At 52.2% G+C, this 26,289-nt stretch overlaps 4 protein-coding genes across 14 annotated transcripts in view; 2 read left to right on the top strand and 2 right to left on the bottom strand.

The window, feature by feature from the left end:
* Window positions 1-1,103: 1,103 nt before the first annotated feature.
* Window positions 1,104-14,957, top strand: ZNF428 (zinc finger protein 428). 3 transcript variants are annotated; one of them, XM_036918280.2, is made up of 4 exons: window positions 1,104-1,431; window positions 3,854-4,057; window positions 8,655-10,854; window positions 14,037-14,957. In XM_036918280.2, the coding sequence occupies exons 2-3, from the start codon at window positions 3,982-3,984 to the stop codon at window positions 9,155-9,157; spliced, it is 579 nt and encodes a 192-aa protein (XP_036774175.1). In that variant the 5' UTR covers window positions 1,104-1,431; window positions 3,854-3,981; the 3' UTR covers window positions 9,158-10,854; window positions 14,037-14,957. The 3 variants fall into 3 exon arrangements, with proteins under 3 accessions (XP_036774175.1, XP_057348603.1, XP_036774174.1); XM_057492620.1 differs by having other exon boundaries at window positions 14,070-14,957; XM_036918279.2 differs by lacking the exon at window positions 1,104-1,431 and adding an exon at window positions 1,484-1,797.
* Window positions 4,017-6,789, bottom strand: SRRM5 (serine/arginine repetitive matrix 5). The gene is given in 7 exon segments (XM_057492625.1): window positions 4,017-4,268; window positions 4,270-4,621; window positions 4,623-5,084; window positions 5,128-5,380; window positions 5,383-5,434; window positions 5,436-5,706; window positions 5,708-6,789. Coding segments are annotated over 7 exon segments (1,845 nt in total). The 5' UTR covers window positions 5,911-6,789.
* Window positions 10,721-25,426, top strand: IRGQ (immunity related GTPase Q). Of its 4 annotated transcripts, none has more exons than XM_036918243.2 (3): window positions 10,721-10,854; window positions 18,805-19,336; window positions 19,850-25,426. In XM_036918243.2, the coding sequence occupies exons 2-3, from the start codon at window positions 18,807-18,809 to the stop codon at window positions 21,174-21,176; spliced, it is 1,857 nt and encodes a 618-aa protein (XP_036774138.2). In that variant the 5' UTR covers window positions 10,721-10,854; window positions 18,805-18,806; the 3' UTR covers window positions 21,177-25,426. The 4 variants fall into 4 exon arrangements, with proteins under 4 accessions (XP_036774138.2, XP_036774135.2, XP_036774136.2 ...); XM_036918240.2 differs by lacking the exon at window positions 10,721-10,854 and adding an exon at window positions 18,208-18,362; XM_036918241.2 differs by lacking the exon at window positions 10,721-10,854 and adding an exon at window positions 18,316-18,474.
* ZNF576 (zinc finger protein 576) overlaps window positions 14,961-26,289 on the bottom strand; it is a 204,635-nt gene continuing 193,306 nt past the window's right edge. Inside the window, exons 1-3 of one of the 6 annotated variants that reach the window (XM_036918286.2) lie at window positions 17,727-17,965; window positions 17,241-17,361; window positions 14,961-15,639 (exon numbers count right to left, since the gene is read on the bottom strand). In XM_036918286.2, the coding sequence (XP_036774181.1) occupies window positions 15,265-15,639; window positions 17,241-17,345 (480 nt within the window). In that variant the 5' untranslated portion in view covers window positions 17,346-17,361; window positions 17,727-17,965 and the 3' untranslated portion in view covers window positions 14,961-15,264. Of the gene's footprint in view, window positions 15,696-17,240; window positions 17,362-17,620; window positions 17,966-26,289 lie in introns of those variants that run through there. The other 5 variants (XM_036918285.2, XM_036918282.2, XM_036918281.2 and 2 more) reach the window with 5 other exon arrangements.

Genomic DNA, 26,289 nt, shown 5'->3' on the forward strand with positions numbered 1-26,289 from the left:
TAAAGCAAAACTGGAGGTGCTAATTTAGAAAGTTAAGGGAAAGCCTGTCAGATTAGCATCTGTGCCAAGATATGGATAATGAGCACAACAGCAGCTATTTGAAGATCAGAGGGAGTAGCATTTTCAGGCAAAGGAAAGAGCAAGGGTAGAAGCCTGAGATGGTAAAGTGATGGAGGTGTTTGTTAGGAAGTGGAGCTAGACAGGAGTGGGTTAAGAGATGGGTGAAGTCAGATAAGCAGGGCCAGCCTGTGTATAGCTCCTGGGCCATGATAAAGAGTTTGGAGTTTTTATTAAGCATAATGGGATCTTGTTGGAGAGTTCTGAGATGCAATCTAAGTCACTTCCTGAAAGCCTAAAAAGTTCCAATGGCTTGCTAATTCTCAGCACAGTATGAGCTCTTAAGGTCACCTGTAGAAAGTCTTTCCCCTTCCAATTTTGTGTTCCAGGCAGACTAAACTGCTTGCACTTACTCCATCAAACCACGTTGCTTTGTTTATTGCCCCTAGGCCTTTACCTTAATTGTCTCCTCTGCCAGGAAGACTCTCATTCAAGTTGGCTTCTATTAATCCTTGGCATAAAGATCACATCCTGGAAAACCTTTAAGGCTGGGTGTAGGGCCTTCCTCTGGCTCCCACAGCTTCCTATGCTTCAGTCATCTCGAACCTGACCGCTCTAGATTGTGGTCCTGATTATTCGTGGATCTCCCGCTTTGGGGTGCCATGAAGAGATGGGTGTCTGGTTCATTGCGGAAAACATAGTGCTCACTAACGCGGGGCCTGACACATAAGAAAGTAATAAGTATTATCCTGGCTGTGGAGACAGAGTTATGAGGGTTGGTAAAGGTCTTGGGCCTTGTGCCACTTCTCAAATTGAAAACTGACGCTCCCTAGAACAAGGTTACCCCTTTCGTGCAAATCCGCAGTCCCTGTGCGCAAGCGCTTTGCTCACGCGCGCCCCCGCCTCCCCGCATATACTAATCACGACGCTCAGTGCAAATCACCACTCCAGCGCCGGAGGCCTCCGATTGTCCCGGGCTAATATTATGCAAATTAAGCAGGCCATAGATCCTAGATCCAGACCCTGCGGGCGTCACCCACCCCCAGCGCATCCCATTTCTTCTAAGGCGTCTTCCAGCTCGCTCACGCAGGCGCGAGCCCTGCAGTTCCTTGTTTCTTTGGGGTGCGGACTGTACCAAGTAAACCCGGAGAGCGAGGGGCACAGTCCGGAACCCCTTGCGCTGGCCTCGTCGACGGCCCGACCCGGATAGCCCCTCTTCCCAGTGGGCAACAGGAACGGTCCATCTCGGCGCGCAAGCGTCCTAGGATCTTCACGCCCCTTGCGCTCCCTCCTACCCCGCTTGCAGCGCAGGCGCAGAGCTCGGGCGTGCTGCTGCCGCCGCCGCCGAGCAGGAGCGGGCGGTCGTCAGCGCCGGTGAGTGTCCGGGAGAGGTGTGCGCGGGGCATGCTGGGAAACGGGCGTTACGGCACCGCTGCATGACGGGAGTGACGGCTCCTGTTGCTGAGGAGCCAGCAGCGGTCTTGGTCCATGATGTCCTGAGGGCGAGACCCAGGCTCCCTTTCAACCCCCACGCGGCTCCGTGCCGCTCTAGGGCGTCCTGGGGAAACGGGACGCCCCGCCCTCAAACACCGTGGGAGTTGGTCGGCTAGTCGCTATGGGCCTGGTGCATCCTGGGAAGGATTATCCTAGCTCCTTGTGGGGAACTGGTCCCTTTTGTCACACACCTTTCGCCGAACGTCTTGGAAGCTTGGAGTGCTTCGAGGCAGAGCACCTTGGAAGGTGATCTTTAGAGGCCCGAGGCATCCTGGGAAGAATTGCCGCAGGGCATTTTGGGGACTGGTCTTTATTGTCCCTTATATATAAGGTTTTGCTTTTGCCTTCTTGCCCTAGCACTGTGGGAACGGGTGCCTATTATGTTCGCGCAGGGCATCCTGGGAGCTGGTAGTTATGGGCTCACGACACTGTGGGGTCTCGGGCACTGTGTTTGCCTTGTAATGAGGGAGTCTCATTTTTGCCCCTTTAAGATTGTGGGAATCAGTTTGGCTGCCGTAGTCATTGCAGGAATAGGACTTGTGCACTAAGGAATGCCTCCACCTGACACCTGGAATACCCTGGACGGGGCCATGTATGATGGGGGCTTGGGGAAGGGTGGGCTGGAGTTGTGAGCAGTGCCTCCCGGTAATCTCATGGGAAGTCCTGATTGTCTCTGGAATATGGTTACCAGTTAAAACACTGTATAGAAAGCGAGTTAAATTTGAATTTCAGATAATAGTTTTTAGAAATACATCCCAAATACTGCACGGAACATACTCTTATGTTATTTGTTGTTTATGTGAAATGTAAATTTAAATGGGCGTCATCTGCTTTTATTTACTAAATCTGTTGACCTTATCCAGGTATAAAGTGGAATTCCCAAAATAAATAGGGCCCTACAAGCAATAGGGTGTTATGAGAACTCTCCTCTGCCAATTATGAATCATCTCTGTCCCTAAAGCGTAGATTCAGGTGTCTTTGGAAAGCTTCCCTGCCACTGATGCCAGCCCTCCCATGCCCCAGCCTCTTCCAGGCTTCAAGCCTAATCTTACTCTTTTTAGTCACCAGCATTAAACTGACTTCCAGGTTTTGCAGTAGCTTGTGCTTTCCACCATTATATACCCATTGCCCATCACCAGCCTTGGCACATAAGAGGTGCAGCTGGGGCTTGCCAGCCCCTTCACTAACTCGGTCTGCCTGGCTCACTGCTACCACGGTGTGCAGTGACAAAAGAAGTACTCGGTGTGTGTGTGTGTGTAGGGAGGTAATAGTGAAGAGGGAGAGAAAGTACAGAGGTTCTTGTGTTTGAGGTGGGCTTTAGAGGGTGAGTAGGAGTTCTATAGGCAAACAAGGGGAAATGAAGACATTCTAGACTACAACAATAGTAGGATTTGCTAAAACCCAGAAATATGAAAAGTTGTGGCATGCACAAGGAGAGGTGAAAAGTCTGGAATGGTTTGATAGATGGTTGGGGGTGGCAGTAGTAGCAGCCACTGTTAATGGATTACCTGCTACATACCAACAATTTATATGAATAAGCCTACCGAATCTTCAAAAAATCTTCTCAGCCTAGGGATCATGTTATGAGAGGTGACATGACATGGTTTCGAATCCTAGTTCACCCACCTCAACATGGTTATGAGGAGTACGAGAGTTAAGCCCTGGAAGCCCTTTTTTTACCGAAAAGGAAACGGGCTAGAGAGTTAGTTATAGTTAGATTTAGGATATAAATCTAATTTAAGATCTAATCTGTTGCTGAAGTAGGATTCCATCTAAATGGATGCACATCATCTTGCCAAGGTGTAAATTGATACAGAATAGGGCTGACATTCACCAATTTGTGCAGCCATACAACTTGTTCAAATACCAAAATACTTCTAGACTGGCTGCTATAGCACTGCTCCACCAAGTAATCCCTACCCCCAACTGCCAACTTGGACCCTCCCCACAACACAGGCTTTGTCCCACAGTCCAGCAACTAAAGAGTTATTGCCTGATACAGGACCAAGTTCCACTCTCAGTTCTGATTGGTGCCCATGTTACTACCTGTTATTAAATATTTGGAATGTTACCCTTCCCCACCCCACTGATTAAGAACCACAGAAAGCTTTGTTGCCCACATGGGAAAATTAAGGCCTATGGAAGGTGCAGCGCCTGCAGCCAAGGCCCTGTAGGCAGCCAGGAACAGAGCTGGGACCATCTTCACCTTGCCCCCAGCACTGAGCCCATAGTTGGGTCTAGGGAGGCAGATGCTTTGTAAAAATTTATTAAGTCATCACAGGCCTTTCCTTCCCCTGTACAGCATTCCTCTCTACCTGCTGACATCTACATTAGAGAACTTGGGACTGAGGTGTGGTTGTGGAGAGCTGGCCAGGGAGGGACGCTGCCCAGCTGCTGCTCTGCTCCTGTCTCCTGTCCCCTCCCCTGGCCATGACAGAGACCCGTGAGCCAGCTGAGACTGGGGGCTATGCCAGCTTGGAAGAAGATGATGAGGACCTCTCTCCAGGTGAGGCGGCCTTAGGGGTGGTGGTGTTGGCTTGAATATCATCCTGGTGTGGGGTTGGGACTCCACTGAGAAATTTTGAGGGGGAATCTTTACTTGTCTTGCTGGGTGTTCTTTTCTGACTTGGACTCTGTGCCCTGCTAGTGGATCCCTTCCAGCTGAGACTTCCAGGGGTTCTAGATTGGCTGTGCTCTCTCTCCTTCTGGGAAGTTTTGAGATTGGCTCTGAGCTCTCTCCTTGCTAGGGCTCCTAGATTGGCTATAATCTCTCTTGCTGGAGATTTTAGATTGTTCGCTACATCTCTCTCTTCTGGGGGTGCTAGATGGACTATGATGTCTTTCCTTGCTCAAGGTTCTAGATTGGCTATGGTGTCTCTCCTGTCTGTGGATTCTAGATTGGCTATGATCTCTCTCTCTTCTGGGCGTTCTAGATCGACTGGGACCTTTTTCCTGGCTGGAGCTTCTAGATTGGCTGTGGTGTCTCTGCTTTTGGGAGTTTCTAGATTGGCTGTGATCTCTCTCCTTTCTAAGGGTTCTAGATCTGTGATCTCTTTCCTTGCTGGATACCATCTCTCTCCTTGATGGGGACCTTAGATCCTCTATGATCTCTCTCCTCGCTGAAGGTTCCAGTATGGATGCAGTTTCTCTTCTTGCTGGGAGTTCTAGATCGTCTGTGGCCTTTCTCCTTGCTGGGGATTCTAGATTGTCTGCGACCTCTCCCCTTGCTGGGGCTCCTAGATTGTCTGTCATCTCTTCCCTTGCTGGGGCTTCTAGACTGGCTGTGACTTCTTTTCCTCCTGTGGGTTCTAGATTGGTTATAACTTTTCCCCTTGCTGTAGCTTCTAGACTGGCTATGTCTTCTCATCTTACTGGGAGTTTCCCTCCGGGTACGACTTCTTGCCCTACTATGATTTCTCTTCCAACTGTGACTTCTTACCCTGCTCTGGGCCCTCTTCCAACTGTGACTTCTTGCTCTTCTGAGTGTTCTAGACCAGCTGTGACTTCAGGTCCTGCTGGGGGTGATAGACCGGCTGAGATTTTGGGTCCTGCTAGGTGCACTATCCTGGGTGTAACTCGACCTTGCTGGACATTTCAGGTGGGCTGAAACTCTGTTCCCTGCCGGGGGTGATCATCTGACTATAACTCTTCACTCTCCTCAGTGATGATGGAGACCGGCTGTAACCTGTCTCCTTGAAGGGAGTCCTAGTGGGGGTGTATCTCTTTGCCCTACTGGGGGTTACAGCCAGCTCAGAACTCTTCTCCATACTTGAGGCTCCTGGTGAGCTGTAACTCTTCTCTCTGCTCATCTCTCTAGGCTGGCTCTCACTCTTTCCTTGTTGGTGGTTCTAGGCTGGCTGTGACTCTTGCCCCGACTCTGTTTTTTGCTGGGAAGTCGGAGTTCTCACGCTGCCGGCCATGCCTGCTCTGGTGCTGTGAGTTCTCATCCTGCTGCTAGTGCTGGCCCTGCTGGGTGACCTTTGGGAGCCGCGGCTTCCCTTTCCACCAGAAGTTCTGCCCCGGCTGTGTGTTCCCTTTGGCCGGTGGTGTTTCACCGCACTCGCTGTGCTGGCCCTGGTGTCCATGCACGCCTTGCTGGAGGTGTCTGTTCGGCTGTGGACTCGAGACTTGTTGCTGGGCTGGTTTAAAGGAGCTGTCTTTGGTAGACTTGGAGCTGCTTGGGCTCATGACTGATTGGGGGGCTGTCGATTGCTTGGTGGGTGCTGAAGAGCTGATGGGCATTGCCGACTTGGTGGTCTTCAGGGAGGCAGGAGACTTGGAAGACATTGTGGGCATTGAGGGTCCAGTGGATGCCAGAGACATGCTGGGCTTTGAGGGTCTCAAAGGTGGAGAAGGCATGGTGGGCGCCAAAGGGCTTTTAATCCTGGAAGTCACAGTGGCTGTGAAAGACCTGGTAGCCGTAGACAGGGACCTGATAGCCTTTCACAGGGCAACTGCGTGAAGTCATAGTGGACATTGAAGACGCTGGAGGGTAGGTGGTATGAAGTTAGAAGTGGGAGGAGCCCTAGATCAGAGGTGCTTCGTCTGTGTTTTGCTGATGTGCCCCAAATGGTCTGAGGCTGACTTATGGTCAGCATTGCCTGGAGCACAGAGATGGGTCAGACCCAGATCCTGCCTTCCAGGAGTCTCTAGACCCAGACTGTCACTGCCCAGATAGTCAGGATGTGTTATGGAGGTCCGGGGGAGCCCAGAGGAGAGAGACACTGACCACCGGGCAGTCAGGGAGGGCGTCACAGAGGAGGTGCCATGTGAGCTGGCGCCTTACAGAGGAGCGGGTGTTTGCTAGTAGAGAAGGAAAAGGTCACCCCACGTGGAGAAGAGCAAAGGCCAAGGCCCAGAGGAGTGAGATCAGGGCCTTGGGGCCTCCCTTGTTCATTCGACCCGCATGTCCTGTGCTGGGCAGCTCTCAGACCCAAGATGAGTCAGACCTGCCCTCGAGGGGTTCCTGGTCTGCTGGGGGAGACATGCTGGGGCCCAGATGGCAACAGCCTCTAGGACAGTGGGAGGGGAGATGCCGGGCCAGGGAGAGCCAGGGTGGAGGGAGCCGAGAGAGACCTCTGGGGGCATCGGGTGAATTCCTAGAGGTCAGAGCCTTTGCTGGGTCCTGAAGGATGAGTTAGGAGGTCACCCAGCAAACAGAGTGGGGAACTGGGTTCTAGGCAGAGGGACATTCAGTAAACATACATAACCTATTCTTCGAAGCTGGGTGATGCCAGGGACCCAGTGACGAGTCAGACCAGCACCCCTCCCCCACCCCCCTTTCTCAGTCTGGTGGGGAAAGAACTTTGGATGGGCACAGCCCTGAAGGCTTGGGGGTAGGACAGCCAGAGGGGAAAAGAAAGTGACTGGCTGCCTGGGATGGGCTCACCGAGGAGGGACCTATTGGGTCCTAAAGGATGATGGGAAAAGCTAGGGCGAGACGTTCCCAGCAGAGGGAACAGCATGTGTGAAAACCTCAGAATTTTGTCGAGTTGAATGCCAGGCATAAAGTGTTTGAGATGTTAGGCACACAGCAGTGAACCAGGTGAAGTCCCTGCTTTCAGGGACAGGCACTAAACATATGAGTAGATGTTGTGTAGAATAAATCGAGGAGAAAAACACATCAGAGTTGGGGCATAGTGAGTGCTGTGGAAGGACTGCTGGTTAGACAGAGTGACCAGGGTATCACTGTGAAGGTGACAGTGGAGGGAGCAAGTCTTAGCCCAGCTGAAGAAAGGGTAGCAAAGGCCCTGAGGCAGGCACATGCCTGGGCTGTTAAGGGACAGTAAGGAGCCCAGTGTGGCTGGCTCTGTTTACATGATCCCTCTGGGCTGCTGGAGTAACTGAAGCCGGGGCCTGGACAGGCACGGGACAAGGCTGTGTAGGCCTAGGACATGCTCTTGGCAGGCTGCTACCACTGCGCCTGAAGTATTTCCCACACCACTGCTGTTGCCCTGGCTGACCGGTGCTCAAGTGCACAACCCCAGTAACCACCACTGATGTCCCTTTTTCCTGTAGGTCAGCCTCAAACTCTTCTTTTAACCTAAACTTGTCCTAGGCGTGTCCTTCATACCCTGAATCTCGCCTGAGGGGGGTTGCCCCCAGGCAGGTTCACTCTGTATTTGGTGAGTAACAACAGCAGAACGGGTAGGGGTAAAAGGGTTTATACCAAGCTTTATTCTCATGGTGGCAGTTGGAGCTCTGGATCACATCTGCCCTTGGGGCAGTCTGCGTGCAGCAAGTCCATCACCATCTCTGTCTCCAGGCTTCCCTGCTGCCTGGCAGCCCCAGGGCACTTGGGTGGAGCTCTTTATATAGAGTCAGTAATAGCTCACTGCCAACACGAGAGCAAGCCTGTGCCTGAAAGTGTTGCACATGTGCAGTGGGCACGCAGACCAGGGTCAGGTGAGGATTCTGGCCACAGGAACTTCATTTTCCCTACACCCTGAAATCACAGTAATATACCTATACTTACAAGTAAATATTTTAGTTCACTTAACTAGATATATATATATAACCATGTATATCAAAGTACATATATGTGTATATATTTTAATTGGCTTAAATACAAATTTGCTTCACATGTTCTAATGTTCAAATGTTTGTCTGCCTCCCTGAAATGACCCAGTATAGGCCATCAGCCCTGTTTAGCTTTCCCATAAAGCTGTGTGACTGGAGGTAAGGGAGTTGCCTACGTTCTGTGCTTCAGTTTCCACATTTGTCACCTAGGGTTAATAATAATACCTCCTTGGAAGGGTTGAAAGGATTAGGTGAGAGCGTAGAAGAACAGGGTTCTTAAAATAGCAACAGAAACTGCTGCTATTTTTTAAATTATTCCTACTTCTTCTCCTGCTTTGTCCTTATTAAACCCCTAGGATGCAGTTCTTGCAAGATATTCATGTGCTTGACACAGGTATACTGAACAGCTGCTGTGTGCCAGGCCCTCCTCTATGTGATGGGGAGTCATTTGTGGGGAAGGGCAGGGTTGTACCCAGGATACCCTTTCCACACTGTGGTGAGTCTGAATGGGGCTCCGGGAGGGGGCAGCCCGGCATGGCCCTCCCCGCTGACGCCGCTGTCTTTCCCCATCCACCCCCCTTCAGGCCCCGAGCATTCCTCTGACTCCGAATACACTCTCTCAGAACCGGACTCCGAAGAGGAAGAAGATGAGGAGGAGGAGGAGGAGGAGACCACAGATGATCCTGAATATGACCCTGGCTACAAGGTGAAGCAGCGCCTGGGGGGGGGCCGGGGGGGCCCATCGCGCCGGGCCCCCCGTGCAGCCCAGCCCCCGGGCCCCCCAGCCCAGCCCTGCCAGCTCTGTGGCCGCTCACCCCTCGGGGAGGCCCCACCAAGCACCCCACCTTGCCGGCTCTGCGGCCCCGCTACAGCCCCCCAGGAAGCGCCCGTCCCTGAAGGCAGGGCCCTCGGGGAGGAAGAGGAGGAGCCGCCTCGGGCTGGGGAGGGCCCAGCAGCTGGGAGGGGAGGGGAGGAGGACGAGGAGGAGGAGAGCGGCACCTACCACTGTACAGAATGCGAGGATTCCTTCGACAACCTTGGCGAGCTGCATGGGCACTTCATGCTGCATGCCCGGGGGGAGGTGTAGGCGGAGCCCGCCCCCCTGCGGAGCTTGGGAAAGGGATGGGGTGGGAGGTGGGGGCCAGGGAAGTTGGGGCGGCTGCAGTGGTCACGGGGCATGGGGTTCCGCCGATCTGTGTTGTCTTAGCAGTAGATGTGTGAAGGCCAGAATAAAAGCTGATTTCTGTGTGTGTCGGTCCAGCATGTGTTTGGTGTTTGTGTGTGTGTACGTGTGTAGTGTGCTTCAGTGTGAGGCATGTGCGTGCCTGGGCATTCATCTCCCCGTTCCACTGGGCTCCTCGGGGAAACCGTGGGATTGCTGTTGCCAAGATAATTAATGTTTACTAAGTGCTTATGTTCAGGGTGCTTTACATGTATTAACTCTTGGACCCATTTTGTACAGGCTCAAACACAAAAGAGTGTTGTCACCCAGTCACGTAATTCCAGGGTGGGTGTCAGGGGTTGGCAAGCAACCCTTCACCATTCCTCAGTCCAGGGACCCAGGCCATCCCTTCAGCCTGTGGTTGTCCACATGATCATGGCTGGGTGGCCATGGCCTGGGTCCTGCCAGTGGAAGAGGAAAGAGAGCTAGAGAGAATGAGTGTTCTCTTACAAGCCCTGCCCAGAAGTGGCACAGACTGCTTCCATTTATGTTCCTTTGCTGGGAATTTAGTGACATGGCCACTGCTCACTGCAAGGAGTCTGGGAAAGGTGGTCGAGCCAAGTGCCCAGAAAGCAGAAAATGGTTTGTGGAGGACAGCTAGTGCTCTTTGCCACTTCGTCTAAGAACCTTCATGAAGAAGACTTCAGTTGTATTCATAGCTGTGCCTCCTGACTGCTTGCTAGGTGCCAAATGCTGGTCCAGGAGCTTTATATATGTATTGACTCATGGGAGTTATGCATCTAGGAATTTACAGAAATAGAACCTGAATGATAATTACAGCTGCCATTTCCCAGCACTTACAGAGCGCTGCATTTTATTTGCATGAGATCATCAGGGCCTTAGAATAACTCTGTAAGGTAGGGACTGCGATCCAGTAATTCATTTAAGAAATATCTTGAGTATCTGCTGTGTGCTAAGCATTGGGAATGAAATAAAATCCTTGGCCTCATGGGGCCACTGGTGGGGACAAACACAGAAAATAAAGTATGAAGTAGCATATGCTGGATGGTGGTAAATACTGTGGAGAAAAATAAAGCAGAGAGGGGTGAACAGTTCAGGAAAGGGTTGCCACTGTAAGTAGGGCAGCCCTCCCTGAGGAGGTGACAGAGACCTAAGCAGACACCTAAAGGAAGGAGGGACCAGGGGGCCAAGCACATGGGTGGGAGGAGGAAGGGGTCCATGGTGTGTCAGGGAAGCCGGAGTGGCCAGAGCAGGTGAGGGAGGGGTGAAGACAGGAGCAAAAGGCCAGCTCATTACAGCCGTGTTGGAAACTGGCTCTTGTGCTGAGATGGGAAGTACTAATTCACAGAAGTTTGGCACTGAAGCTCCTTTGAAAATAGAATCCTAATTGTAATGATAGCTACCATTTACTGAGCATTTACTGTGTGCCAAGCCCTGTTCTAAGGCGCTTTACATGTGTTAACTCATAGAAGCTTGGCAACTAAGAACCTTCAAGAATAGAACCTGAATTACCGTAATGGCCATCATTAAGTCAGCGCTCACAGAGGACCAGGCCCTGGGCTAAGCGCTTTATATGGACAATCACATCGGATCCTTATGAGGTAGGGACTGTTATTTATTTACTTATTCATTCAACCCTGGTTTACTGAGCACCCGTGAGATGGAGGCACTATTCTGGGGGTTGGGGAAATGAGCAGTGAAAGGGATGAACAAAAATCCCTGCCTTTGTGGAATTATAGTGGGAGAGACAGGTACTTAGATATTTAAGTAAAATGTATAAAATGTGTACATGTTCAAAGGGAGTAAGTGCTGGGGAGGAAAGGGAAGGGGGCAGGGAGGCTTGTGTGTGTGAAGCAGTTTCAAATAGACTGGTCAGGAAGCTTTCCCGAGAGGGGGACTTCAGAGCAGAGACCTAGAGGGCCGGAAGGCCTGAGGCTCTGGATCGTCTCTGGGAAGAGTAAGTCACTAGGGTGTTCTGGACAAGCACGTGGGCCACGAGGCTACTGGTGAGGACGCAGGGGGCAGACTGGTGGGAGGGTCAGGTCAGAGGGGGCCGGAAGGCTGGGCTGTGTACACCTTCCTACCGACTTGGGCTTTCTCTCTGAGTCAGTCTGAGTCATCAGGCATTAGAAGCGTAAGGGCTATTATCATGACCATTTTACAGCTGCTACGACTGGCACACAGAGAAGTTGAGTTAACTATTAGAGTGCACACAGCTAGTAAGAAGCTCAGGTTTGATTCCATACAACTGGATGCAGGGCACACACTCTTAGCCACTAAACCGCACACGAGAAATTGGCACACAGCCGCCGTCTGACTTGTAAGTTGGGCTCCACAGAGTTATTCAGGTTTTTAATCATATTGGTTACCAACATTTCAAAATGGGCAGATTTCTTGTAAAAATGGAGGTTTCTGGCTTCTCTTGAAAGCTTATGAGACTGAACCCACAATTCCATGGGGCAGTAATCTGCTGGAGCTGAGTAGGGGTCACCTTCTGTTAATGGTGCATTCCTAGTCCCCACCTGGCATCTAGACCCCTCATACCTTGCTGATTTATGGTACCTGCTTGGCCCCAAAGAGCATGTGCATTTTGACACTTGTTACAGGATCTTAGACCAAAAACATCTTTTAAAATCCATATTTTTTATCCTAGAAGCTCAGAACCTGACATTTAAACATTCTTTGAACTGAGACTTTCATAACCACTATAGCTTAGCATCACTGAATCTCAGAATCATCAGAGCAGAAATTCACAGCTATTAACACAGATGGACTTTATTTCCTGGGCAGCACACCTAAGCCCTCTTTTGCCCTAAGACAGGGCTTTGTAGGCACGGATGTAGAGAATTATCCATTGTCAGCGAGAATTCCTAAGGATCACAAGAGACCTTGGTCTGCTGCCTGTGGAGTCATTCAGATCCTCAGGACCCAGGCAGGATAAGAAAACTAAGCTAGGAATTCCACAGAGAGGATTTAATATGGCATCAGTTACATAGGTGTTAGAAGGCTAAACTCGCAGGTATGCTAAAGTGAGGTAACTGAGAAATTAGTGTCATCAAGAAGCTCCTGCCTCTAGGACTGGGGTACAAAAAGAGAAGTGAGATCCCCAGAGCCCAATAGGAGCTTGGAGGGCAGGCCACATGTGGCTGGTGCAGGGACCAGTGACAGGGTGCCCCACGGTGGTGCTTAAACCTCCGGAGGGGCACGGTGCCTTGTGCTGAGAGTCTAGAAAGGTACTGGAGCCAGGGCTGCTGCTGGAGGGCTTCCAGCAGGAGCCCGCAGCAAAGGGAGTCCCTTCCCTTCTCTTCCTACCTTCTTTCTGCCCATAGCTGTCATGGGAAGAGCTTACAGCCAGCTGTCCAAGGAGTCTGGGAAACGTAGGTGCAGAAAGCCCGGCATCACAGAGCAGTGTGGAAGGGCGGGCTGGAGGCAGGAAACACCAGGTCAACAACAGGCACAGGCAGCAAGGAGTGGTAAGCGCAGTCCTGGGTGCTGAGGATGAGGTCGTAAGGGAGACAAACGCTTGCCTCCAGGACCTGGGTTCCAGCATAAGGATATGGATAGTGACATAAAAGTGTGACGATTCCAGATGCTGAAGAGTGCTAGGAAAAAATAACTCGGGGTGAGGGTTGGAGGTGCTACTTTAGCCAAGCAGGGCGAGGAAGACCTCTGTGAGGAGGTAGCATGTGTTGAGACCTGAATAATGGGGGAGGCTGCCTTGCAAAGTTCTGGGTAAGAGCACTCCGGGCAGAGGGAACAGCAAGTGCAAAGGCCCTGCGGCAGAAGCGAGCTAGCATGTGTGGCTGGAATGTAGTAAAGAAAGTAAGGACAGGGAGGGAGTTGAGATTGCTTAGTGGGCTGGGGTTCAGTCACTGTTGGGTTTTGGGGGCCTGAATAAAGTCTTTGGATGTTATTTATGGGATGCTGTCAGAGGGTTTTTAATGAGGAGTGATGTAAGCTGATTTACTTACACAGTCTCTCTGTAGTAGAGACTAGAGGGGGGCAGTGATAGCAGTTAGGACTACAGGGCTGGGTGAGAAGTCAGGCTCAGTAATTTAGAAGCGGAGCGCGGCAGTTTCCTAATCTGATGGAGGCTATGGTGGAGGTGAGGGACTACAGGAGTCACACTGATCCATTTTAAGTTTGAGACTCCCATTCGTCATCCAAGTAGCTATATAGCTCATGGGGGGAAGTCTGGAGATTGGGCTGAAGATAAAGATTTGGAAGTCACCGGTACTATTTAAAGCCTTGGGAATCTGTGACATCTGGAGAGTGTAGAGAGAACAGGAAGCCAAGGGTGTACTTGGGCAGGCTGCTATCTTGGGAGAGCATGTGGGATTAGATCTTTAGTTTGGGATGGGGGAGCTGCTGTGGAGGTGGTGTGAAACATCTTGGTTGGAAAATTCTGTGCCTTGACCAGGTGCCAGAGGAAATACTAGGCTGCGGTGAAGTTGATACTTTGGAAAAAAGTGATGGCCAACTGGCTCCACCCCAGTTCCCCATAAGTCACCCAGCACCGAGATCCAGGCTAGCTAGCCCTGCCCCAGTTCATATACTCATGCATACACACACCTGCTAGAGGTAGTCTGGAGGTGGTATTTCCCAGGGTGGGCATCCCTGGTTCCAGGCTCAGAGTAGGTTGTATGTCAGTTACACGAGGAGTCAGCAAGCTTTTACTGCAAAGGGCCAGATGGTAACAATTTTAGGCTTGGTGGGCCATACGGTCTCTGGTGCAACTACTCAGATCTGTTCTATGCCATTTATGTTGCTCTTATGGTCCAAGATGGCTGGATACCATGTCAACGTTCTTTCTGAGGTTTGAGGACTCTACCCAGGAATTGAGCAAGGACCCGGTCACATGGCCACACTGAGCCGCAAGAAGATCTGGGAAGTACAGTCTTTGTAGCCACATATGCCTAACTACAAATTGGGAGACAGCTATCGGTGTCTACTACAGCTCATCGATTGGCTTTAAAAACATCCCTTGATTCAAACACAGTCTATGATTATTATATTCATGGCATCAACCATTGTTATCTAGGGGCTGGGCAGGTAATGCAAGGAAGTAAAGCTGGGCTTTTCAAGAGCTGAAAATAGGATCTCAACGGGAAATCTCCCAGTGTTGGCCAAATACAAAAGGAAACAGAAGGTATCTCAGTGTGATTCCAAAGCAGTTTCCCTATAGGGCTGGGCTAACTCTGCCCTGAACTCCCCCCTCCCTGTGTCCTTCTTAAGTTCAGGAATTCTCATTGAAAAGCCAGAACTCCTTGTTTAGACATTTTAATATAAACCTTCTCTGTTTACAGATACTATTTCTGTTACCATGCTATCTCAGCTACACATATAAAAAATACTCCATGACCAGAATGGTACATAAAATTATGCAAATAGGCAATAAATTATCTGGGGGTGGGGGAGCTGAGGCCATCCAACAGCCACGGCCTCTTCTTAAGTGGGAAAGGCTGGCAGAGTGTGGGAGGAGACGAGGACTGGAATCGCAAACCCCACATGACTCAGAGTACAGCTCCCAACTTTGCTGCCCCTTCCGCAAAGACCCAAGTTGCTCCATGTCTGGGACCCACCCAGTGGCATTACAAGCTGGCAGTACTACCTTCCCTGCCCCCATTCAGGCACAAATCCAGGGAAATTTGCTTCTACAGTCCATGGCATCCATCTGGGGAGAATTAAAGGTGATGACACAGTCTGCAATTGTGATTTCAAACTATTTAATGGAAATGAGGGGGATACAAATAACAATTTTTCCTCTTTTCTTGCTCTTTTTTTTTTTAAACAAAAAGATCTCACTATTGTCTGATATCACTGTTTCTCGGGGGGCCTCTGTGTCCTCCAAGGACTGAAGCTTTAAATGAGCATCTTCTAGGTCCTATATCTCAGGAGCCCTTTGCCTTTCCAGGGAGGGAAGCAAATCCCTCCAAGGCCCCATCCTGTGTCAGAGGTGGATCTCACTAACTACAGAGCTCCCATTGCCATGGGGAGGGCTAAAGCTGAACTCAGAGCTCCCCCCGTGCATGCCTGATGTAATGTTGATGCAGCCCAGCTTCCTGGGCAAAGTCCTGACCACACTCAGTGCAGGCGAAGGGGCCAGGAGGGGTTTGGGCCTCATGTGCCTGGCGGTGCCGCCTCAGAGAAGCAGCCTGCCCAAAGGTCTTGCCACAGTCAGGACAGGGGAAGGTGGTGGTCTGGGCAGTGGTGGGTGCAACTGGTGGGGAAGGTCTGGCGGCCGGACCATGGCTGCGCTGGTGGGCAATCAGGGCCTTGGAGGAGGGAAAGGAGCGAGCGCAGGTGAAGCAGATGAAGAGGGCCCCCTGTAGCTTCTGGGCCACGAAGTCCGCTGGGTGCTCCCGCTTCATGTGACGCTCCTGGAACTTGGAATCGGCGAAGGTGATGAGGCAGCGGGTGCACTGTGGGGACCCCAGGTGGCCTGAGGGATGTGGGGAGAGGTCGGGGGAAGCAAGCAGCGGTCTCCAGGACCTCTCCCAAGCCCCAGAGTCATGCCAACAATTAACATTGAGTGCTTACTATCTGCCAGGCTCTATGCCGGGGCAGACTGAGGCTCAGAAAGGTTAGGTACCTGCCCCCAGCACGAGGCTGGGAACAGAAATGGACTGGAACCCAGGGAGTCTGCCCTTCCCACGGAGGTAGGGGATTAGAGCACAGTCTCTGGAGCCAGGCTGCCCAGAATTGAATCCCAACTCTACTACTTCCTAGGCAAGTAATAACAGTTTCCCTTCTGATAACCATATTAGTATTTACCTTATCATAAGTTTGTTGGAAGGAATAAGTGAATTAATTTATTAAAGTGCTTAGAACAGTGCTACCGAGTGGTTTGTAGTTACTACTGGTGAGAAAGAGAAAAGCACCCCAGTGGCCGGGAGCTGGCTGGTACTCAAAGCTAGACCTTGCTTCTTCTGTTGAACAAAAGCAGTTTTCATGGAACATCGTCAGGCAAGGCCACTCTGACTGAGGTGAATTAAGACAAGACCATGCCATAACAACATCTGAACACAGACAACGTGAATGTCCAAGCCACAAAAATAAACACCCTGCTATCCTGGCTAATACAGGCATCTGCTGCTTTACCAATCACAGCTTGTGCCTGGCTGTTTCTTCCCACCTTCTAAGTAAGATGTATTAAGATAGCCAGCTTTGTACGGTTGCCCCTGCTTCCTGCCAGTATCCAGTCCAGAGCAAAATACCTCTTCCTTGAACCCTTCCCCAAATCACCTACTCTAAGCCCTTGCTGTATAACTGAGATGCCCTCTAGTGCTCCCATTGTGTGTGTGCTCTCTGCAGTGCCGTGGGCAACAAACCCGACTTTCTCAACTACAGGTGTGTTCCTGGTGGTCTTGGGCTGGAGAGCACTGGCATCGTGGTTCTCACTGTTATAAATGCTTAAACTCTCTCGCCTCAGTTCCCTCATCTGAAAGTGGTAATAACCAATCTCATAGGGTCTCTTAGGAGGACTGAATGAGATAATGATGTTAAACTCTTAGAATGCACCTAGCATATAATAAGCATGCAGTGGAAACTGTTGCTGTTACTGTCTGTCAAACTGGCTACCTTAACATCAAGCTTTCCCTCTTTCTGCTTATAATCTCCACAACAGCCCTGTCAGGCAACCGTTTTTGACAGAGAGGCCCAAGTCATACTCAGAGGCTAGGGCAGAGTTGGGACTGGAACCTTGGCGCTCCTTTGCCCTTTCCCAGTCTCTGCCCTCTCCCAGCCACATCTCCCACCCCAAGCCTCTCTGGATGCCACTGTCCCTCTGAACTGCATCTCATACATGCTTATGTGGACAAAGCAGGGTGGGCATATTTGAGGGTAATATGGGTTAAGGGTAGGGAGTGGAGTTGCTGGTAGGACAGGGGTCATTATAGCCCCTTCTGAACAGGCAAGTCCCTGCAATTCCCTGGCCACCAAAGTGCTATAGAAATCCTTTCACGATCAGCTTCTGCACCTAACTCACTTCTGGCCAGCAGTACTCACAGATGTCGCCTCCCGGACTTTGCACACTCCTCTCCTTGGACGAATCCTGCTGCTCTATGGTCTCTTCAGGCTGTAGGTCGTCCATGATGACTGAGACCCCCCTGGTCGGGAGAGGAGCACATGATAGAGTAGTACATCAAGTAAAGTTCCTCATCTCTTGCCCGTCTTAGAGGGCTCGCTAGTCCTGTGACCTTTGACAAGGTCTTGCCAGCCTTTGACCGCCACGGGACACCATCTCCGTGAACTCTTAACATGATAGAGCTCTCCCTAGAGAAGTTTCAGACCTCCCTCAAGATTCGACTTTAAGGGGGTTTGTAACTCCCCTTAAAGCCATCTCATTGTGTGACACCTATGACTTACGATTTCGTACTTCAAACTAATTCCTTGAACTCAGCACGAGACCCTTGATATTTGGCACCAGCATCACCCCAGTCTCTCCCACGTGTCTCGAGGCAGGTAGACGTACCCACACGTTAGCCCGCCTTCCGGGAGACATCCTTCTCTGACATCCTGTAACTTGTTCCACCTAGAGTCCCCGCCCCCCACGCGCGCTTTCAGCCGCTGTGTTTCGCTGCCCAAGCACTGCCCTAGTCTTCTCCCGAGGCCGGGAGCCCAAGCCTCTCCTTTCTCCAGACAGCCCCGGACTGTCTTTCGTTGCGCCTGTCAGTCACTCGTCACAGCGCCGCCACCCGGAAGGAAGCGAAGTAGAGCCCACCAAGCCCTAAGGTCCCGGTAGTTTCCACGCTCTTTCGCCTGATAAGCCTCTCAAAGCCGGATCTTGGATTGCCATCCGGCAGTGATACAGTCGCTCAGACCGGGTCCTCAAAAATAACGGAGGGGTCTTTCATTGCGCTGGGTGCGGTATGATGACGTTGAAAGCCTCCCGTGCCGTACAGATTTGCTTATTGCGCAAGCGTGTTAGGCTCTCATGGCGCGCAGGCGCTTTGGCTCCCTCATTGTTTTAAAAGTCCTGGTGCAGTCTCAGCTCGGGAACCGGCTCATGTAGGCTGTTTTGCGCAGGCGCTGCGAAGGGCTGTGCTTCCCCCCTACTCTGCAAATCACGCTTCCAAGACACCCGACCCTCTAAAAGGGGTGACGTCAGGTTAGAGCCCCCGGGACGTGTCTGGTGTCCCAGCCTCTTTGAGCTCGGTCCGCGGGGCCCCAGGGGAGGGGTTTCTCAGCGGCTGACTGGCCACCACCAACTGCAGTCTCCGGTGCGCTGGCTGTTTGCTCGGTTGGTGATTTGGGAGGGAGGAGTGGAAAATAAAAACATGTACCTTTGAGGGAGGAGGGGCTGGAGGCCAGATTTCTGAGTTTCTGAAGCAGATAGGGAAACGCATCCAGAGGGAGGGCGGACAGGAATCTGGGTCCCCAGAGAATAAGGGCCTGGGCGCTGGATTTCTAGGTCTCTTGGGAGTGACACCCGAGAATGGAAGAAGGGGACAGGGTGAAGGACGGAAGTCTGAGACCAGAGTGGAATGACTTGCAAAGAAAAAGGCTTGAGTGCTTCCTGACTCGCGTCTTCCCCACCCCTTGCTTTCCAGCTATGCCTCCGCCGCGGGGTGATGTGACCGCCCTGTTCCTGGGTCCTCCAGGCTCGGGGAAGTCTGCGCTGATTGCAGCGCTGTGTGACAAGGATTTGGAGACTGTAGAGATACCGGAGAGACGGACGGATTCCGGGATCCCCAGTCTACGAGCTGCGGGCCCAGGCCTCTTCTTGGGCGAGCTGAGCTGCCCGCCTGCAGAGCCGGGGCCCTGGGCGGCGGAGGCCAACCTGCTGGTACTGGTGCTGCCGGGACCCGAGGGAAACGCGGAGCCCTTGGCCCCAGCGCTGGGAGAGGCAGCGCGGGCAGCTCTGGCCCGAGGGACCCCGCTGCTGGCTGTGCGGAATCTACGTCCTGGGGATTCACAGAATGAAGAGCAGGCCCGAGATCAGACAGAGGCCCTGCTGAACAGCGCGGGATTGGGGTCCACATCTCTCTTCGTGCTGCAGGCTGACTGCAGTAACGGCGACAGTTGCGAGGAGCTGGAGCGCCTGCGGGCGGCGTTGCGGAGCCAGGCGGAGTCGCTGCAGAGGTGAGCGCGGAGTTTCAGGGTGATTTGGAGGTCTGGTGCTTTAGTTTTAGACCTCACACCCCTAAGGTGCTCTTTGAGGTCCTAGGGAATATCATCCCCTGGGAGTTTGGGGCTAGTCTTAATGGGATAGCTGCCGGAGGCCCTCGTTCCTCATCCATGTCCTGCCCCTCCGTGCAGTTTTTTGAGGTCAGCGAGCACCCTGTGCTTGACCTTTTTGTTATCTAGGCTGCGACCCAGCCAAGGGCCAGCTAGCGGTCCTGACCTGTTATCCAGGTCCCGCTTCCTTGGAGGTTACAAGCCCGGCTCCCTAGCTAGAATTCTATGAGAGGCCAGGACTTGTTGCCTTAGATACTGCTCCCAGACAAAAGTTTGAAGGAGGGCTCACTCTCTACATAAGCTTGTGATCCCCACAGATATTTTTCCCAGTCGTCATTGTCCAGTACTGTCTCCCTATCCCAGCTCTCCAGCGCTTTGCCCTTCTGCCCTTGACCCTGTCCCTCCCTGTCTCCGCAGGCTTTTGCCACCGGCTCAGGATGGCTTCGAGGTACTGGGTGCAGCAGAGCTTGAGGCTGTACGGGAGGCCTTCGAGACTGGTGGCCTGGAAGCCGCGCTGTCGTGGGTTCGCGCTGGCCTGGAGCGACTGGGCAGCGCGAGGCTGGACCTGGCCGTAGCGGGCACAGCTGACGTGGGCCTTGTGATGGACACGCTACTCGGGTTGGACGCAGGTGCTGAGCCTGCTTCAGCCCCCGCGGGGCCCACGCCCTATCCCGCCCCAGAACGTCCCAATGTGGTGCTCTGGGCTGTACCTCTGGGCTGCGTGGGTACTGCTGCTACCTCCCACCCTACCCACTACGACGCCCTCATCCTCGTCACCCCTGGGGCCCCCACTGAGAAGGACTGGGCCCAGGTCCGACCCTTAGTACAACCAGATGCGCCGCTGGTCTGCGTGCGAACAGACGGCGAGGGCAAGGATCCAGAGCCTCTGGAAGAGGAGGGAAAGGCGGAGAAGCCTAGCGGCGAGTGCTTAAAGCACGCAGGCGGAGGGGGGCTGGAGAATGCGCGCAGTGAGGGAAGCGAGAAATGTGGCCCTGGAGCACAGAAAGCAGGCAGTGGGGAAGGCTCAGAGAGAGCAGGCAGCGGGAGTTTGCGGCAGGTTGGCGTTGGCGTGAAGAAACCGGGCAGCGGGGACTCCGAGCGTGCGGCAGCGCTGAGCCCGGAGGATGAGTCGTGGGAGGTGCTGGAGGAGGCGCCGCCTCCAGTGTTCCCGCTGCGGCCGGGCGGACTCCCCGGGCTCTGCGAGTGGCTGCGGCGAGCGCTCCCCGCGGCCCAGGCTGGGGCGCTGCTGCTGGCGTTGCCTCCCTCGTCGCCCTACGCGGCCCGAACCAAGGCTGCGGCTCTGCGGGCCGGGGCGTGGCGGCCGGCTCTGCTGGCTAGCCTGGCTGCGGCGGCAGCCCCCGTACCGGGGCTGGGCTGGGCATGCGACGTGGCGCTTCTGCGGGGGCAGCTGGCGGAGTGGCGGCGGGCGCTGGGGCTCGAACCCGCGGCGCTGGCTCGACGCGAGCGCGCGCTGGGCCTGGCTCCTGGGGAGCTGGCGGGGCGGACGCGCTTCCCCGGCCCGGTGACGCGCGCCGAAGTGGAGGCCAGGCTGGGCTCGTGGGCGGGCGAGGGCACGGCCGGCGGTGCGGCGCTGGGCGCGCTCTCCTTCCTGTGGCCGGCGGGCGGCGCGGCGGCCACCGGCGGCTTGGGCTACCGCGCGGCGCACGGCGTCCTTCTGCAGGCGCTGGAGGAGATGTGCGCCGACGCTGAGGCGGTGCTGGCGCCCCACCTGCTCGCGCAGTGAAAGGGGGTGGGAGGAGGGGACGGGGCTTCCGGGGTGCCCAGCGTCCCGGCTGCTTGGCTCTGCCAGGGGCTGAGGACTTCAAGTCCCGGATGGTGGGGGGTGGGGTGGGGGGCCCAGACTGAGGCCTGGGATGTCTGGGCCTCTGAGGTAACAGCGGGGGCTCTAAGGGGATGAGAGCTCTGACTACTGTTCGGATGTGTGACTTCCTGAAGGGGAATCGAGTCTGGGGGACAGGACTCCTGACTTCTCTGGGGACCACAGGGCATGATTCCCAGATTTGTGTCTGACAGTTGAGGGACTAGACCCCTAGAAGGGGGTATATCTTAGTCTCCAAGGGAGTGGAAACTGGGTCTATTCACGTCTGGTTCTCCGGCGGTAGAGGGAGTGATAGCCCTGATTTCCTGATGAGGGGGTTTCCATCACATGGTGGGTGGGGGGATCCAATATGGAGGAGGTGGTTTGAGCATTCCCAGGGAGCTGGACTCCTTGGGCTTCTGAACCACAAAGGGGTATGGTGTCTAGGTTACCTGGGGGGATTAGGCCTGCATACAGCCTCCCAGTACCTTGAGAGGCAGTAAGCTTTGAATCTTCATGCAGGGGAGAGGGGTCTCTGAGGTCTCACGTGGTGGCTTGCAAGAAGCAGTGCACATTGGTTCCTAATTCCTGGGTGGTGAGAACTATCCATCTAGAGGGGAAACAGGCTATGTAAAAAAGAGCTGGAGACCCTTTGTTCCCTTGAGTAGAGGGGTGTCTAATATTTGCTCCTCCAGTGGCCTGGTGACCCAAACTCTTCCAGATCTTGTGGGGAGGATGGTCCCACAAAAACGAGGGAAGGAGGTCAGAGATCTAGGCTTGGTGGCTCTGGGATGGCCAGAGACCAGGCAGGAGGCCTTCTGGGTGTGGGAGGGCAGGAACCCATACCTCAGAGGTATCTCCCACAAGTCCCTAATAGATTTGGATCCTGGCAACAGCTTCTCCCTATGTGAGTTTGGGAAGGAATATTACCCCCCTTTTATAGGTTCTGAGTAATTCAGGGGAACTTTGAGGAGTCTGTTCCTCTGTTCTTTTCTCCTTTAGGGGTTTCTGTCTTCTTTTGGTCATGTTTCTTTCTGTCATTAAACCTTAACCCTTTCTGGCCTTGGTATTTTGTGCACCTGCCTTTTTTTGAAAAGCAGCTGTACCAATTCAGACGTTTCTGTGTTGGCCTCCTCAGGTATCCCCAAGAGGCTCTGCCTTCTGATGTGCACAGAGTGTGTGCAGTGAGCAAGAGACCCACAGAACAGGTAGGTAGTGGTCCAGACCATGGGAATGTGCCACTCGTGAGGCAAAAGCAGAAACCACAGTGCCTGGAATGTTCTAGACTGCCAACTACATGTAGAGGAGATACCACAGGTCACAGAATTCTTCTATGTCAAATACAGGAAGGGGGAACCTGAGAAACCATCCAGTAGAATCTCTTTTGTGACAGATAGATAAGGGAAAGCAAAGCCCAGAGAGGGCAGGCTCTAGGCCTAACAGCACACAGCAAGGCCCTGTGTGGTCTGGCCCCTGCCTATTCTCATTCCCTGCCCTACCACATCCCTAACCAGCCTGATAGATCTACCTTCTGGTGCTTGGGTTCTGCATCAGGACATTTGCACTTGCTGTTCTGCCTAGCATGCTCTGACCCCAGATCTAACCATGCCTCTTTCTTTCAATGAGGTCTCAGCTCAAATGTCCTCTCAGAGAGGCCTTCTGTGACCACTCTAACTAAAGTAGCTCACATGCCTCCATTATTTATCTCAGTTGGTTGATTTTCCTTGTAGAATTATTACTATAGAAATAGTATTTATTTATTTATTTATTTACCTGTTTATTGGCTATCATCTCCTTGCCTGTCCATTCTCTGCTATATCCCAGGCACTGAGAATATTGCTTGATATCTAGCAGGCACTGAGTAAGTATTTTAATTCAATCAGTGGCAGACCTAAGGCTGGAATTTAGATTGTTGGCCTTTACAGGGCAGGGAAAAGGAGTGAGATAGAGTGAAAACAAGCATCTAAGGGTCAAGAGACCTGGGAATCAAGTGTAGTTTTACTGCTGTCACTCCAGGTGACTGGACCAGTGCCTTATTTTCCATCTGTGAAATGAAAGGGCTGAATAAAACCCATAAATACTTTTGAGAGCCTGTTGCCTTTGACAGCTGGAGATAAGAGTGACTGATTTGAGGAGCAGACCCTTGAGCATCTCCAGCTTGAATGCCCACCACAGCTACAATCTGTCCCATCAAAACTGAGATGGCCAAAGTGGGGGGGAAATATTTGGCTGTCTACAGAATGGCTCCATGAATAGTCTGAAAGCTCTTTCAACCTAGGGAAATGTTATTCATCCGTATCTTTAATACCGAGTACAACACTGTCTACCCCTCTCCTCAGACCAGTATTCAAACCTCTCGGTCAAGCAGGCCAGCCATGTGAGAGAGCAGGGGAGGTGCAGAGCAGCGCTGTCTAATAGCAGTAGAATGTGAGCCACGTATGTAATTGTAAATTTTCTAGTGCCACATTTTTAAAGAATGAAACAGGTGGAACTAATTTCAATGTTTTACTTAACCCAGTATATCCAAAGTATGATCATTTCAACAGGTAATCAATACAGAAAAGTTTTAGTGAGATATTTTACATTCTTTTAAGCTAAGTCCTTGAAGTCTGGTGTGTATTTTACACCTAACAGCACATCTGGTTCAGATGATAACACTTGCATCAGAAATACTTGACCTTAATTTGGCTTTCAGGAAATTGGTAATTGGAGAAGTAGATTCATATACCCAAGTTGTCCCTAATATAGTGAACAGTTTTCCAATAACTGAGATACATATCAATTTTTAAATTAATTAAAAGTAAAAAATAAAATTCCACCTTCCATCTTGTGCTCAGTAGCCACAGGTGGTGAGAGGCTCCAGCACTGAACAGCACCAACCTAGAGCACTACTGTCACCGCAGGACCTCCTAGCACAGCTCTGGGTCAGACTGCCCTTCAGACTTTGGGGGTGACCTTGGGCAAGTCACTCAGCAAATGGCATCTACCTCACGGGGCTATTGTGAGAATTCAGTGTGTGTGTGTGTACACATGTTCTGCCTCACACGCACGCCAATGTACTGCGGCCCTGAGAAGCCCAGCACACTGGGAGCTCCGCCATTTGTCGCCTTGCTCTTGCCATTTGCCCTCAGCCCCAGGCAGCACCCAGACAACTCCAGTCTGGGTACTTTCTGTCTCACCCCCATGCCTTCATGCACAGGGGGCCCTCCTCTTTTTCTGCCATTTTGACGCCATCTCAGATTTGGGCCTGGGTCATATCTCTGCTTCCCTGTTCCAGAGTTCCTCTGCCCTCACACCAGTGAGAATTACGACAGAGATCATATCTGAGAAAGCAAGACCCAATTTTGTTTGCACGTGTCTCTGTATGTTTGGAAGTGCTGATTGTGTGTACATGGTTATGCACAGTCATGCTTGGGTGTTGTAAGTCTGGGGAAAGGAAATCCCAGAGCAAAATACCTCTAAAACTGAAATCAGTCAAAGGGAGATATAAAGTTTAGAATCCGTTTATTGGTTACAAACTGCAGTCTGGGGCCGTCTCTCTCTCCTGCTCCAGCAGAAGCAAACCCCCCCTCCCCTCCCCTCTCAGGTACAGATAAGCCCTCCTTGCCCAGGAATTACCCACGGATAGGGAGATGACCTTCTCTCTACCCCTGAGGAATGATGCAAATGAACTAAAGCCATACTTCTCTCCACCCTCGAGCGCCTGTTGATATGCATATGTACTAAAGCCAGGTGAGATATTCTGGAAATATTACAATTTTACCCACAGGTGTCAAGACTACTTTTGGGGGTGGTGGTTTTGTAAATCATGACTTTCGATAGGATTGAATTTTATCCTCTGTGGAGGCATGAGGTTCCTAGTGAGGCATCTGTCTCTGGGAACATCCAAGTAGAAAAAGACTAAGACTCCCCTGTGGCTGCCGTCAGGGTGTGTCTACGTGGCACCTGAAGGGGCTGAAAGACCCTTGAAGGCAAGAACTCAAGGAAATACATGATAAATCTTGGCATTGCCATCGCCAGAAGCAGAATAAGCACAAAAAACGTGAGTGGGTGAGACAGTCTCGCTGCCTGAGCTGAGTTTCATACATTTCTGGATAATGATAATGGAATCGGTGTCCCTCGGGGGTGTGGTCAGCCTGTGGTGGTTCTTGGACTGAATAAAATGAGTAGAAATCGCATTATGTGTCTGTTATTTTGTAGTTTGAAGGGGAAAAAACATGCTTGGGATTTTGAAAAGCTGGAAGCCTGGACTCCTGGGTTGAGGGAGGAGGAGCAGTGGGGGGTGTATAGGAAAGAAACTTGGCAGGAATCTAGAGACTTTATCTGTGTCAGTTTTGGGGGGCAGGGATGCAGGTGGGCCAGTGACTGTTTAGACCTTGGGGGCTTGTGATGATAAAGCATCTTAGCTAAGGAACCAGCTTGGTCCATTAATACCCCCGACTTGTTTAGCTTCTCTGTAGCTGTGTCCCTGGGTGGTCCTTTCTCCTGACTCTAGACCTGGCCATGTGACTTGCTTGGCCACTGGGATAACAGCGAACATGATGCCAGCAGGCAGGAAGGTGCTCCTGCCCTAGGGCTTCCTCTCTTGCTGCCCTTGGGACCCCTGCCATCACTGCCAAGTCAAGCCCCCGCTAACCTGCTGGGTGATTAGAGACATATGGCTCAGTCTTGACACCTCAACCAACAGCCAGCCAACCCTCTGCAACAGCTGCCTAGCCAACAGGCAGCTGAGACCAACCGACTGCAGACCCAATTGCCCACCTTGCAGAATCATGGGCCAAATAAAAGTTGAGTGTTCTAAGCAACTACATTTTGGTGTGGTTTGTTAAGTAGCAAAAGATAACTAATAGAGGCTCATTCCCTCTCTGATGTGGTCCTTTCTCCCCCTCAATGTGACCCCATGATCAAAATCTTAAGCCCTGCCACTTTTTAGCTGTGTGACCTCCAATATGACATTCCTTCACTGAGCTTCCAATTCTCCTGAAAACGGGTGAGGGGAATAAAAGTGCTGCCTACAGGACGTTGCTGTGAAGATAAA

Source organism: Manis pentadactyla, chromosome 15, assembly GCF_030020395.1.
Source record: "Manis pentadactyla isolate mManPen7 chromosome 15, mManPen7.hap1, whole genome shotgun sequence".
Classification (NCBI taxonomy): domain Eukaryota; kingdom Metazoa; phylum Chordata; class Mammalia; order Pholidota; family Manidae; genus Manis; species Manis pentadactyla.